This window comes from Daphnia pulex, chromosome 3 (genome assembly GCF_021134715.1).
Source record: "Daphnia pulex isolate KAP4 chromosome 3, ASM2113471v1".
Lineage (NCBI taxonomy): Eukaryota > Metazoa > Arthropoda > Branchiopoda > Diplostraca > Daphniidae > Daphnia > Daphnia pulex.
The window spans coordinates 6,584,399-6,598,879 of NC_060019.1; the positions used below are offsets into that span (position 1 = coordinate 6,584,399).

Here is a 14,481-nt window from a genome sequence, read left to right on the forward strand (position 1 = left end):
GAAAAAGATATTTGAGTTGGCTCCCTGACCTGATGGTTTTGAACGAGCGCCTCTCTTTTCGGCCAGCAGCAGTTCTATTTTGTTCAATAAGTCTTGTAGAAGACACGGTGAGCAGCAGCAGATGAGAGAAGTCAACACCAAAGTCAACATAACCAGAAAGAGAGCTGTATGCTGTCGTATAATAGCCGGGGCTTATTTCAGTAGTGGGAGTATAGCGTCAACATTCTTGACGTTCCTTAATATTATTTTTAACTTTAATTTTTTTTCCAGCTCGGCGAGAGATGATCGGAAAGAAAATTCAAAGTTATTGAGATGTCGAATAGAGACTGCGTGTGATTTGTTTAGTGTTTGGCAAACGAGGCGCAAAGTGCGAGAAAAGAGATAGACACACACACGGCGGAGGAGAAAGAAGAAGAACACATCCAGGTGCTAAAAAGCGCACCTGTAAGTGTATGTGTATAGAATCTAATAGCATTCGCCTATATAGTATATACGCGCCCAGCAGTCCAGCCATGGATTCCTCTCCGGCCAGAGCCACGAAGGCTATAAGAAAGAAAAGAAGAACCTCTCAACACTTTTTTGGTGGGCAAGAGCTTTTAGCTGTTCAAGTAGACGACGAGAAGAGAAAAGAAAAGAAATAAGAAGAGAAGGAAAGGTGATTCTTCTTGTTCAACACCATTGTGTGTGTGTGTGTGTGTGTGTAGGCCAGGGTCTTTCTCTCGCGCTGGATGCTTTGCGTGTGTGACTGACGATAGGAGGCTCTAACAACACGCCGGGCATTATAGCGTGCCACACGACGGACGACAGGAGCGCCCAGACTCTTCTTTAACAAAAAAATAAAATAAAATAAAATAAAAGAATAAATGTTGTATATAGAAGAGGAGCCCGGCCGCTTCTGGTGCTGCTGCTGCTGCTGCTGTTGAGGGGCCAAAAGGAAATTAATGACAGCAACAGCGAAAAGAAGAAAAACCGGGCGAGGGAAGAAGTCGATTAGTCAACGCCGATGAATCTCAACGACAAACGTAAGGCGACATGAGTCTCTTTCATTCGGAGAGACTGAGAGAGAGATGAGCGTCTTATATAGCTCTGAAACTCTCAAAAACGAATAACATAACAGGAGGAACAAACATCAGGAGCAACTGTCACCACAAAGAAGATTCTTCTTCTTCAGCACAATGGCCCGGCTGTTGTGTCGTCCTGCTCTTTCACTATACACGTTCATTTCGTCCTCATCTCTCATGAATCAAATTCCAGTTTTCATCATATGGAAATTTCACAATTTTTAATCATCAAAATTTCCCTTCAGGAAAATTGAACGAGCGGAAATTATTTGAATGAAAGTCGTCGTGACTCTTTAGGCCTATAGTAAGAGGAAAATTATTATTTCAAAAAAATGAGCCGAAAAGGTCCCCCCCCACCACTCCATAAAAGGGTCCTTTTCCTCATCGACGCTCATTAAATGATACGGGAGTTCGAGTCCTCTATAATCAGAATACAACAAACGATATATCGATGATGATGATGAGAAATGAACACGATTTTTTCAGACTCCTCATCATCATCATCAACAGCAGCAGCGCCGCTCTGCTGCTGAAGTAGGACCCGCGGTCCCCCCTCTCTCTCCCTCTCCTGATATGACATTGACGGGCGAGAGATATCTCTAATATAACTATAGCTTATTATCTATTATAGAGCTAGACATATATATCCCAAATATAGGAGAAACCACTTCGTTAATGACGACACAAAAAGCTCCATCCAGCCGGATCATTTCGTGTCACTAAACAATAACCCAATAAGTTGTTGGATGTATAGGCCCTCTCTTCTTCGATCGACTCATCATCACCAATTCATCAAATGTGTCCCTATAAGGAATAACTTAACATATCCAACACATCCAGTGAATGACACTGAAATCAAAGTCAATCACAACTCGTTTTTTTCCTTTTCTGATGGGAATCGAACTGTTCCGGGAAAAAATAAAATGTTTCTGGGTCTCTGGCTGGCGGAGGGGGAAGTAGATATACACATATAGACAGACATCCGCCAAAAGTGGCGAGACGATGGCCCAAATGGCCGACTGTTGTCAAAGCCTTTCACACAACACACGGTACAAACAAACAGAATGAGTAGAACCACACAGCACTTGGTCTGGGGCTCTGTCCGGCGACGGATACAGTTCACATATAGATTTTTGTTCTGTTTTCTTTTTTTTTTGACGACGGACCACCCCCGGGTCTATCCATTTGCACCTCTGTGACTTATAAAAAGGCCACATAGTACTAATGCAGCCGGACTTCATCTTTTTTCTTTTTTTTTTCCAGGGTGAGTTCTAATCAATGGACAACTTCAAGGGTCACGGTCCTCTCTGTATAGTGTGTGTAGTATGGGGAGACCCACAAATAAACACGTCAATCACAAAAGACTCTTTTGACTCGGAAGATTCTCGACCTGTTGAAATATGAAATGAAAGAATCGGCACAAGGAAAAAAATAAAAATGTTGGACTATTCTTTTTCCTGATGGCCGTTAAGAGGAGAATATAAAGAAGATGATATCTCGATATTTTGCTAGGCCCCCCCAACACTCATTTGGATGACCCCAGCCATCAGTCGACCCCCCTTGAACCCCTTTTTTAACGGGTTAATTGGCTGATTCCAGATAGAACCGGAGAGAAATTGTTTTGACTTACTGGGGAAAATTAAAAAGGGCTTGAAAAATAAATCAGATAACAATTCATATTTCGGATCTTGATTTTTTGTTTTGTAATATAGCGAGAAATTCAAAGAAACTGTACAGCAGTACATATATAGGCGGAACACGGAAATAAACATTTTCAATAAAAAAAAAAATTCTATTTGATAATATAATTCAAAAAAAAGAGCAGAGCACAGCAGCACAACCAGAACATGTCGATTCAGAAAAGAAAAAACAGCGGACAAATTATTTTTCAATCGGGGGGTGGGGGGGATGATTATATAATAATATGTGTGCGCGTTGGACGACGGAGAAACCAGAAAAATTGCGATCATTCAAAATGGTCTATTTTTGCATACGTAGTACATTCATGATAATAAAATTATTTTTTTGTTTTCTTTTTCACTCATCAAAAAAAGAAGAGGGAAGGGTTGGGCTATTTTTGCGTATAGGCCTATAGAACAGGTGTGCAAGAAAACAAAATATATGTTTCTATGGGCTACATCATTTGGAGAATTAAAAAAAAAAATCTTTCGGAAAATCCGGAATGATTCAAAAATAGAAATTGAATTCGAGAATTAGTTGGAAAAAATAAAAATATGCGAAAAATATTTCTGTTTGTTTGTAAAAAGGAGAAAGAAAAATTTTGACTAGAAACACCAAAAATTTTGGGACGGAATAATAATAATGATTGGGCGGAATTTAAACGCTAATGTGCCGTTTCATGTGTAGGGCAAGATGGTCGGATCTGGAGAATGCCCGTTCGCAGAGTCGGCACTGGAAGGGCCGGTCGCCGGTGTGTTTGCGGTAGTGGCGGGTGAGCTCGTCGGAGCGGGCGAATTTCCATCCGCATCCCTTCCAGGAGCACTGGTACGGCTTCTCGCCCGTGTGCGTCCGCAGGTGGGCCTTCAGGTGCGACGATTTCGTGTACGTCTTGGCGCATCCCGAGTGCGAGCAGGTGTGAATAATCACCCGTCGTTTGCCCCAAGTCCGTCGGCGACGCGGGCGGACGGCTCCCGTCGCTCCGGCAGCGGCTGCGGAGCCGCCGGAAGGAGCCGAAGACACCTGACCCTTCAAATGCGGAGAGGACGGCGGGGTCAAGGCGGGAACCAGTCGCGGAATCTGGCCCTGTAGGCTCTGCTGAAGTTGTTGCTGTTGTTGCTGCTGTTGTTGCTGCTGCTGGTGGTGGTGCAGGTGACTCTGCTGCTGGTGGTAGTAGTGCGGATGCTGGAACTCCTCCGCAATGAGGACCTGAGTCTGCTGCTGCTGGATGAGTCGACTCATCGAGGCCGACGGCGTCGTTTGCTGGTGACCGTAGACGCTGTCCGGAGTGGTGGGCGGTGACATTTGACCCTGTTGTTGCTGGTGGTGGTGATGGTAGTGGTGGTAGCCAGGGTGTTGTGCTTGTTGTTGTTGCTGCTGTTGTTGCTGCTGCTGTGCTGGCTGGACTCCGTTATATCCGGCCTCCGAATGGTAGGGGTAATAATTGGATTGCGATGCCGCAGCGGCGGCCATGATCCGGTGGTGGTGGTGGTGGGGATTGACTCCGCTCGTCCGCTGCGGATGGAGGAAGTAAGGGGCCTGGTGATGATGAGCCGCAGCGCCGGAATAGCCGCCGCTCTCGGCCTGGGCTGCTGCTGCTGCTGCTGCTGCGGCTGACGGAGTTGCGACGTCTTGGAGTTCCTGTTTGATGACCGGATACGCCGAGCTAGCGCCCCCCGTGACTGCCACGGCGGCCGAAGCGGATGGAACGGCCACGCCGCCTTCCTTCCGGTAGTTGTAAAACGGCGGGTACGAAGCCGAGCCGCTGGCCGAACACTCAGACTGGTGGTGGTGGTAATGCTGGCCGTGGTAGTTGTAGGCCATCGTTTCGCCAGCGTATTGTTGCGGTTGCTGTTGTTGTTGTTGTTGCGGCTGTTGTTGGTTGGCGGCCGACGGGTGGTGTTGGAACGGGGCCTCGACGGCCAGCGCTGAAGTGCCGCGCAATTGCTGGGCGGCGGCCGTCGCTGCTGAGGTTTCCAGCGACGAATAAGCGGCCGTTCCGACCGTCGGCTGTTGCAGTTGCTGCTGGCCTGGATAGGCGCAATGTTGTTCGGCCAATTCCAGCCGATTGCTGGCGTAAACCGACGGATTGACGGCGTGGGCACCCGCCGGAGCCGATCCCAACAGAACCGTTTCGATATCTTGCCAAATCTGCCAATTCAAAAATGTTGATCCAATTAACTCTTTTGTTCTTTGACTGTTACGTAAATCGATTCAATCAACTTTTTTTTTCAATTCAACAATTGTCTTACCTCCTGAAAGTCGGACATTTTCGCCGTCGAAATCTTGGCGCGTATTTTCGTATTGAACAAAATCGCAGTTCACCCAAATGAAGTCACTTAAAATTGTTTTGTTTGATCAATTCTTCTCTGAGCGCAAACAATCAAGTCAAGTCAAAAAAACCAAAAAAAAAAACAAACAGAAGAAAACGCGCACTCGCTGAAGTGATTGTCACTTTTTCAACTTGTTCTTCCAGACACTGTCGTTCGCCCACTTGATTTTTTCGGAGGAGTTAAAAAAAAATAGTGTGTTTTGTTTTGCTTTTTCTAAGAAAAAGAAGAAGGTAAAGTTGTGTGTGATGTGTCGGCCAAGAGCTTCACCTTGTGAATGACTCGTCCAACTACCTGAGCCACTCGTCTTAAAACCTGAAAAAGGGTGCCCGGTCCGCTGGAGCCCAAAAGGAGAGGAGTCAAGAGTGGGAGAGAGAACAGAGAGAGAGAAGGTTGGAGCTAACCGGCGGAGCCCTCTGGGGCTAGTCAGACACCTGGGGACGGAACTTTTGGAACTCTGGAGGAGGGTCCCTCCAACGTGAGCCGATTGAGAGACTCACGTCTGCACATACCTCCGTTGACGTCAGGGCCGGCCAATCAGCAGTGAGAGAATATCTACCATCCTCTTTAGCCCGGGCTTACATATCCGGCCCCCTTCTATCTCTCTCTCTCTCTCTCTCTCTCTTTTGTTTGGAAACAGGAACAGCACAATGAAATCAGCCGACCATTTCAACGCACAATTTTTGATTCGAAAAAAAATCATTTGATTTCATTTTTTTGGGTTGTTGTTGGTTGATTATTCCAGGGTGACGAAGATGAGCGAATTGCAGACGAACCGCTACACAGGCGGACCCGATTTTTTTGTCTTTTTTCTCTATCCAAACGGATAACGACAAAATAAAACGTAGTAAAAAAGAAAAAAAAAAAGAGAAAAAAGAGAATGAAAGAAACCAGATCTTGATTGAGAACAGCTTACAGAGTCTTATCAGTTGTGAATCCATCATGCCGGCCATGTCTGTTAGTCCTTGTGTGGGTCGGACGGGCTATATAGCGCCTAGCTCCGCATTTGCATCGATGTTTCACACTTTGCCATCAATAAATTTTTATTCAAAAAAAAAAAATAAGCCTATCGAAGCGTACACGTCGTAAAATCATCAATAATCATAATATTAATAATGCGGGGCGCTGTTTTTCTTGAAAGAAAAAAACAAAAATGTGTTTGATAAGGAGATTATACATCCCGGCCAAAAAAACAAAAAAAAAAGGCAAAAAAACCAAACAAAAAGGAAATTAAACACATTGTCACATTCCTGATGATTATTATTATTCGATAAAATATCCAAGAGACAATAAGAACGGGGCGGATGGAAATAAATAAGTAGGGGACGCCAAACAACATCAACAGTTTCCCTTTTGGTCGCTGTGTGTGTGTGCACACGCTCGCATATCGCGTTACCACCTATAAGATGATAAATAACGTGAAATATTATGGACGAAAAAAAATAAAAAAAAAGAGAAGCTGAGCAGAAGCGAAGACGAAGAAGAAGAAAAAAAAGCTCCGGTCACGTGATTTGTGACTTGTCTCTGCCCTGTCTAAACACAGCGCTGGCGTAGATAAATCTCTTTCTTTCTTTCGTCGTCAGGTTGGAAAGGGGGAAAAAAGAAGAAGAAGAAGAAACGGGCCGGTGGTTGATGGTGGCGCGGTGGTTAGGATAGTCAACAGAATATAAGAAGGTCCCAACTTGTGTGTGTGTGCTGTGTGTAGGCTATGGGTTTTGATGAGATCATCTGGGCAAGCCATCTGGTGGCGGTCGATTCAAAAAATACAAAAAAATTTTGTTTCGGGAGAAATAATTTAGTTTTTTTTTCTTAAGAAGAAATTATATATCAAAAGATATCATGAAGGTATCAAAAGCGCTGCGGGGCGCAACCCAACCAAAAATGATAATATAGTCAGTGTGTGTTTGTGTTGTATTTGACACGTTAGGGCAATACACAACGGCGCGTCTATATCTCTCATTTTTTCTCCTTCAGTTCCGTGTGTGTCTGTCCAAGTTTGGCACCGTACGCGTTTGACAATTTAAAAAAAAAAAGAAAATACACAAAAAACTTGTCGGGACCGGACCGCAGGATTGAACTTGGAAAATGGTTTGATTTCCTTGGAATCGAAATCATAATCGTCTCATTTCATCGAGAAGAGTCCGATTCCGTTCAATGGCTGTTGTGTTTTTTCATATATTTTTTTTCGTCCCATTTGCGGGTTGTTTCACTTGTGAAATGTATTCATCACAATTTCCCCTGGTCACAATATAATCAGATCTCTCTAGCGCCGATTGATTTACGACTTTATCCTTTTCTTCTTCTCCGTTCTTCTTCTTCTTCTCCTATTATATTGATGGTACATTATAATAACCATAAAAAGAAAAGGAAAAAAAAAGAAAGAAAAACTAACCAAACGAACGGACCGAGAGAGCGCCTCGGTTTGAGATCAAAGATTCTACTACTCCAAACGGGATTTCGCCGACCAGACTTTTTCTTTTCTCAAAAGGCAATTGGTTTCAATTTTCCAGAAGAAAAAAAAAAGTGTCTGCCATTGTTGTTTTGATTATAAAAAATAAAATAACCAAAACAAATTTCTTTCGATTGAAAAATATTTTGAAAAAAAAAAAAAATTTTAATTCGTTTATATCTACACACACACAGACAAGAGGTTGGATATTTAAGAAGGTCATGACAAGCGCGTCTCTCCAAAATAAGTTGGCCCAAGTTTATGTGCATAACCTTTTTTCTTCTTCTTATTTCCTTTTTTTTCTCGAAAAGAAACTTTTTTTTCTTCTTCTTTTTCGGTCTAGGAGAGAAGTTGACTAGTAGACCAGACCTCGTAAATACGTAGGACTGGACTTGTGATGCTGGCCAAAAGGTTATATATACAGACGACGACGTGTAGTCATAGAGCTCGGGGTTTCAAGAAGAAGAACTATCTCAAGAAGATAACCACAACAGCACAAAGACGACACATTTTTTTCTCTCTTCTCTCTTCTCTCTCTCGATTACGGCGTTAGATAAAACAACAACTCACACGAGTCACCGTTATTATATGACTCGAGAGGGACGGCCAAGAGTCCGAAAATAGCCCACGAGTCCTCCAAAAACCAAAAGAAGAAAAACAAAAATCGATCACGACCTTGCGTGTCTTAAACTGTCGACCCAACGGAAAAATTATTGTCCGCCGAAGAATTGAAAATACAAAAATTTCAGACCCTGTCACATTCGTAACTTTCAAGTGTCCAGCAAATGTCAAAAAGTTGAGTCGAAAAAAAATAATAAATCAAAAGTGCTGCTGAACTGGACACAATTACATGACATGTTGACACACACTCGACACAAATATCTAACCCCGCAACAATATCGACCACTTAAAAAATAAGTCTTATTTTCCTTAACTGTTGCAGTTTAGTATTTTTTTTGGGGGGGTTATAGTTTATACATACGCGGTGTGAATTGAAAATGTTGTTGCACCTGATGGATCTCTTGAAGGCAGGCAAAAGGGGTCCACACCCTCATCATCATTCTGTATGGGGGGTGTACAAGAGAAAAGATGTCACCTGGGTCGCCTCTATTTTCCCTCCCAAATAGTATAACACTTGCGCGCGCCCAGGCACACACAGGCCCTCCAGTGGTCACACACAAAAAAAAGGTGCTGATGGGTGTCAAATTAGCCGAGCACTTGATGATATATTGAAGGAAAATAGACGAGAAAAGAATCACACACACACAGATAGAAGAGAGAGAACCTCTGCCCATTGTATCTACCTGCGAGGTTGACTTCTTCTTCTTCTCCAAAATTCTTTTTCATTTCAAAAGGGCCAGCAGCCTCGGCAGCACTCAGAAACTTGTGTGTAGTTTTTTTCGAGATTCACTGACTCACAAACGAAGAAGAAAAAAAAAGGAAAAAAAGGGAAAAGAAAAGGAGACAAATGTCACCTGGACCCGAAAGGACCTCCACACGGACGAGCACGGGGGGCTTCTATATATTTTTCCATTTTCTTCTTTCCAACCCAAAAAATTGCTGATGTGGTGTGCGACGTGGTGGGTGGGTGTCCCTCTGTGTGTGTTGTTCCCCCCCACACACACACACACACATCAAAACGACCATTTTTTTGTTGTTGTTGGTGAGGGCGACCCGGGGTCCCATAATGGGTCCCAACCACCGAACAAACGCGCCAGGTATATACCACCACAGTAACATACCGGGAATCAATGGCTCTTCTCTTCTTTTGCCATCTCTCTCTCTCTCCTGGAACAACTTCTTGTTGCTGTGGCTCTCCTCTCTATTGTGTCCCATTTAAGAGTCTGTGAGGCCTCCCAGCCAGCCAGGTATATATATATATATAAACTTACACTACATCAAAATGTCTTAACTTGTATATAGATTTTTCTTCTTCTTTCTCGCTTGTCGGACGGCCATAACGTCGAACCCCCGACACGTCGAAGGAGTGACAGCTAAACGACGACGGTGCCAATAATCACGCGCATTTGACCGTTTCTTTCTTCTTCTTTTCTTCTTTTCTTCTTTCGGGATCATAAAAATCAAAGAGAGATAACTCCGCTGAACAAACACAAATGCTTTTTAGCGCGCGCAAAAAAAAGAGTTTCCTTTTGAAAATCAATTGAGCAATAGTTTTGGCTGTTTATTTTATTTTTTGAGAGCGGCTCATAACACGTCATTTCTGATGGGGCTCACACGAAAAGAAAAAGAAAGAAAGAAAGACGAAGAATTATCGCATTTTTCGAATCTCTTTTATCTTTTATGTCTTGGAAAAGGATAGAAGAGGAAGAAAAAAAAAAGAGAGTGGAACATGTTTGTAATATCTCGACGGGCGACATTATCCGCACTGACCTCATCTGTCGGAATGGCACTTTTTGGCTTTGCAACTCTGCAGAGTCATCATTCAAAAGAAGAGGGAAAAAATAATTCAATTGAAATTCAATTTTTCATCAATTTTTCAAATATTTTGAGTTTAAAAAATAAAAATACCAGCCGGAAAATATACCAGCAGGTGTCAATAAACTGTCGTTTGGGGGCTGACACCTGTATTCCGCCGAGAATATACCATCAATTAATAAGCGGATGCGGATAGTCAATCCTCCCTCATTTATTTTTTCCCTTTTTTTCTTCCAGCCAAGATCTTTCCTCCTACTCCTCCTCCTCCTCAACTGCTGGGCTTTTCATCATCATCATCATGAATGATGGTTCACTCGTGAGCCTTTCATCATCGCAGATCTCTCTATTGTCTGTTGGCCAGCTAGCAACTATATATATATACCCCCGGTGCACACTTTGCTATAGACCTTTAATTTAACAGTCAACCCCCCAGACCAATAGAAATTTTTTTTAAATGAAGCAAATCTTTACAGGTGTTTAGACTTTTTTTTTCCAGCAGGTCAAATCTTTAGAAGAAAGTCCAACACGAGCCAAAAGAAAGAAGAAAAAAAATAGAAAGTCATAAATGTCTGATCCGGGGTTAAAAATGCATTTAAAGATGATGATCGGTCCGTCACGTATGTGTACCACTATATATAGTTCGAGGGGTACACACGCACACACATGTGTATACCTGTTGCATATAGAGTTAGTATATATACAAATGTATCGAAAGTCCGATCTATATTTTTGGAATAAAATTTTCCCTTTTTTTTTTCTCTTTCTCTCTCGGGAGAATAAGAAGGCGGAGCAAAAAAAAAAAGAGCTTGTCTCGATACGGAGATGATTCGGTCTGATTATATGATGATTGTGTGTAAGCTTTTTATAGTGCAGTCGCGATGACGCTGCTGATATTGCCCTCTACATCTATACCCCGCCGGTCTCTCTCTCTCTCTCTCTATAATATCTAAAAGAAAAAATAAAGAAATATTCTTCTTTCTTTTTTTTTATTGATGGCCTCCGGAATGAAGGATAAATAAAAATGTGAATCGAAAGAAGGAAGGGCCTTCTACAATCTCGTTCGTCTTGCGACATGACACGAGACATACAACAAGAGTCGCCGCCGCAATAACCCAAGGAGAAGAGAGAGAGAGAGAGAAAAAAAGGAGCAGCAGCAGCCAGCCTCAGCAGCAGACAGCAAAAAGATATTTATATATAAATATATACCCAAAAGGTTAATTACCTGTTTGATCATCTGTTCTTTTTAGCCAGCCAGAAATTTCATTTTTTTTTCTTTTCTTTTCAAACGTTATAGAGGAGCTATAGGCTAACTGGAAAAGAAAAAAAGAAAACCAATCGAGAAATTTGATTTTATTTTTTGAAAAAGAATATAACTTGTAGGCCAAATATTGGGAATATCAGAAGATGAATGAAATAGCAGGAGAGACCTTATAAAACAGGTTGTTCTACATGTCTATTTTAAAGAAAAAACAACAATGGAATCGACCCTGCCTGCCCTTATTTTGTCAGGCCGATTTATTCCGCTTCATTTCAAACAGGAATGGATGAAAATGGAATCAACACATTTCTTAAAAATTCATTCCCGTTTGAATTCAACAAATTCTCGATAACTGACGATATCATTGCCGTTTGAAATGGTGACGAATAATATTTGGAGTCGAGTGATTCCGTCACACGCTTGTCGCGTGAGCATATACTTAGGGAACGTCGCCATGACAACATACACAAACACAGCATGCCCAAATCCAGCGATCTGCTGGCCCTATTGTATTTTTTCTCGTTTCAAAAAGACAACAATACGCATGACGAGTCGACTTTGGTGCATTGCCAATTAATCATCACCGTATTTTTTCTTATTTTTTCTTTCTTTTTTCTTTCTTGTTTTTCTCTCATTTTTCTCTCCCCAATTTCGGTAGAATAAATAAACAAATCCAGCTTTTCGGTCTTTTGCCGGCCCTCCTTATACATATTCCGAGCGAGCGAGAGATGCCGACAACAAACCCATCGACATTCCCGTAAAGTCATGGTCGATTGGATCATTTCCAGTTGGCCATCAGATCGTCCAGCAGAGAAAATGCTGCTGCTGCCTTTTCTTCCTAGTTATAAGCTATCCTGTACGCGTATAATTATCGGGGGGCACAACAAGACAAAGAAGAAGTAGAAGAAGAAAAAAAGTTTTGTGTCGAGTCAACATCATCGAGACGTGGCGCACAGCAGCCCACACCCCTGTCAAAAGGGGCTCCCGTTTGCGGCCGGCCGTTCGCTCGAGTTTGTTTGATGAAACGGCAGCTCGAGCAAAAGACCCTAAAAGGGAACTGCCGATATTATTAGAACCTCTACGAGAGATTCGTCTGGCGCGCGCGATGATTTCGAATTGATTTACTGCTGAATCAAAACACTGTGGGTCATTTTCCAGGAACGGAATTCAACTAAAGCGGCGGGGGAAAAAAAAAGTCAATAATAATAATAATTTTATGAATCGAATTTCTGAATGAGAAAAGATTATTAGACCAATTTTCGGGTTTGAATGGAATGTTTTCGGCCCGTTCAAATTTATTTTTTTTTACTGGGAAAGAAGAAACACTTTTGTGCATGATGCTGGGGAACAACTGAACAAGACGAGATCTTCGGCATTGATTCGACTGGATGAGGGACTCTGAGGAGCATCGAGAGAAGAAGAAGAAGAAGGAGAAATAACAAGTTGATGTATGCATTTGGCACTTGTCAGGATAAAGCGCTTGTCTCTCCGACGTTTCGATAGGCCAGGGCGATAATAAAAAACCGAATATATATTTAGACGTACAAGTCTACATAACAGTAGTAGTAGTAGTAGTGGTAGACGAGAGAGAATGAGAGAAACAGACGCACAAAACAAAAGCAAAAGGAGAGAGAGAAAAACGAAATAAGAAAAATAAAGAAGAAGAAGAAAGAGAGCCCAAGAGGTATAAACCGTCATCGCGCTGCTTTAGAAGCTGCTGCTGCTGCTGCTGGGCCCCTTCTCTTATTCTCTATCTTGGAAACAAATTTAAATATTATTCAAAAAAAAAGTGGAATGGTGGGGTATACGCGGTTGTTGTGTCTCTCGATTTGTTTCAACCATCAACACGCCAGAAGCGCCAGAAGTAGCAACAACTTCAAACACTCTTCATCTTCTTATATAATATTCTTTTTTCCCTCTTTCTCTTTCTCTTTCTCTCTCTCTCTCCTTGAACATGTCAGAACCAACACACAAGTGGCTCCACTCTCCATTCTAAAAAAAAATAAACTCGAAATATTTTTTTTTATTTAAAAGAGAAAATAAATTTTTCTCCGAGAAAAACTATTCCAATAGACTTTGATGATTTATTCCGAACTACATCGAGTCTGAGCTAGAGAAACGACAATTGGCTGCGATCTTTCCACCGTCCCGTTGGAATGTTTTTCACACATTATTCGGAAGCTTTTGAGATGATTATTCTCTCTCTCTCTCTCTCTCCTCTGCCGGAGTCTCTCCAGACCAAACAGACTCGGCGGGACGTCGATTTCCCCATGTTGAACCGCTCAGCTCCTGCTGCTGCTTTGATGTTCTGTTTGTGTAGAGTCACAAGGGCTCCGGCGAGAGAGCGAGAGAAGAGAGAGAGAGGACGAGCTGTGCAGGTCACGAATTGTGTTCATATTCCGATTGATCCGCATAAAATGCGTCTAGATATATAGGAGATAGACCGGGGTCAATATTCAGAGTGTCTTTCAAAAAAGGGGAAATCGTGGCCCATCATGACGCGCGGAGGGGGCAAACCGAAAATTCTTCTTCTTCTTCTTCTTCTTTCTTTTTCATTTCGATTTTATATACAGCAGCCAAAAAGAAGAAGAAGAGGAGTCAAGTGCGACGATAAGCATCTCTCTCCTCCAGCAACCAGCAGCAGCCAGCAGGTAGTTATAAGAGTATAGCTTAGCAGTAGCCAGAAGAAAGTAACAGGTAGTTGTTCAGACTCTTTCACAACCAATGGGGGGGGGGTTTATACATACACACATAGATATATACAAGAAGAAGAGCTCCCGCTTAACTATAAAATGAATAAATCAACCCCCCTCTTTCCTTCCTTAACTGTGTTTGTGTGTGTGTCTATATAACTTTTGGTTGTGTGTTTCTTTTGTTTTTTGTTTTTGTTTTTCCAGATATTATATTGTGTGTCTGCGGGGAGAGATGCCGCTCAGCAGCGGCCTGCATATATAGCCTATAGTAGTCTAAAGCTGCGCTTTATTTCTTGTTTGCCTTTTTATAAGAGATCTTGACCGGTGATTGCTTACACAGCGAAATACAGACACAAACACGGTAGCCCTCCGACAGTGCCGATTGCCACTACCACTACCCACTACTACTACTACTACTGCATTTGTTTTTTTTTTTTGTTATTTCAAAAGGTTCTCTCTCTCTCTGCTTTGCTTCTTGTTTTCATAAAATATCGATTACCTATATGCGGGAGTGATTGACTCGGCCTCGTATTCTCCATTTTATACACATCAATGTTTTTTTATTTTATTTTATTTT

At 42.3% G+C, this 14,481-nt stretch overlaps 1 protein-coding gene across 1 annotated transcript; it reads right to left on the reverse strand.

Annotated features, from left to right (window-relative positions):
* Positions 1–2,740: 2,740 nt before the first annotated feature.
* LOC124189912 (dendritic arbor reduction protein 1-like) lies at positions 2,741–5,867 on the reverse strand. The gene is made up of 2 exons (XM_046582425.1): positions 4,991–5,867; positions 2,741–4,889 (listed from the first exon to the last, which is right to left on the reverse strand). The coding sequence occupies exons 1-2, from the start codon at positions 5,006–5,008 to the stop codon at positions 3,399–3,401; spliced, it is 1,509 nt and encodes a 502-aa protein (XP_046438381.1). The 5' UTR covers positions 5,009–5,867; the 3' UTR covers positions 2,741–3,398.
* Between the last annotated feature and the right edge of the window lie 8,614 nt (positions 5,868–14,481).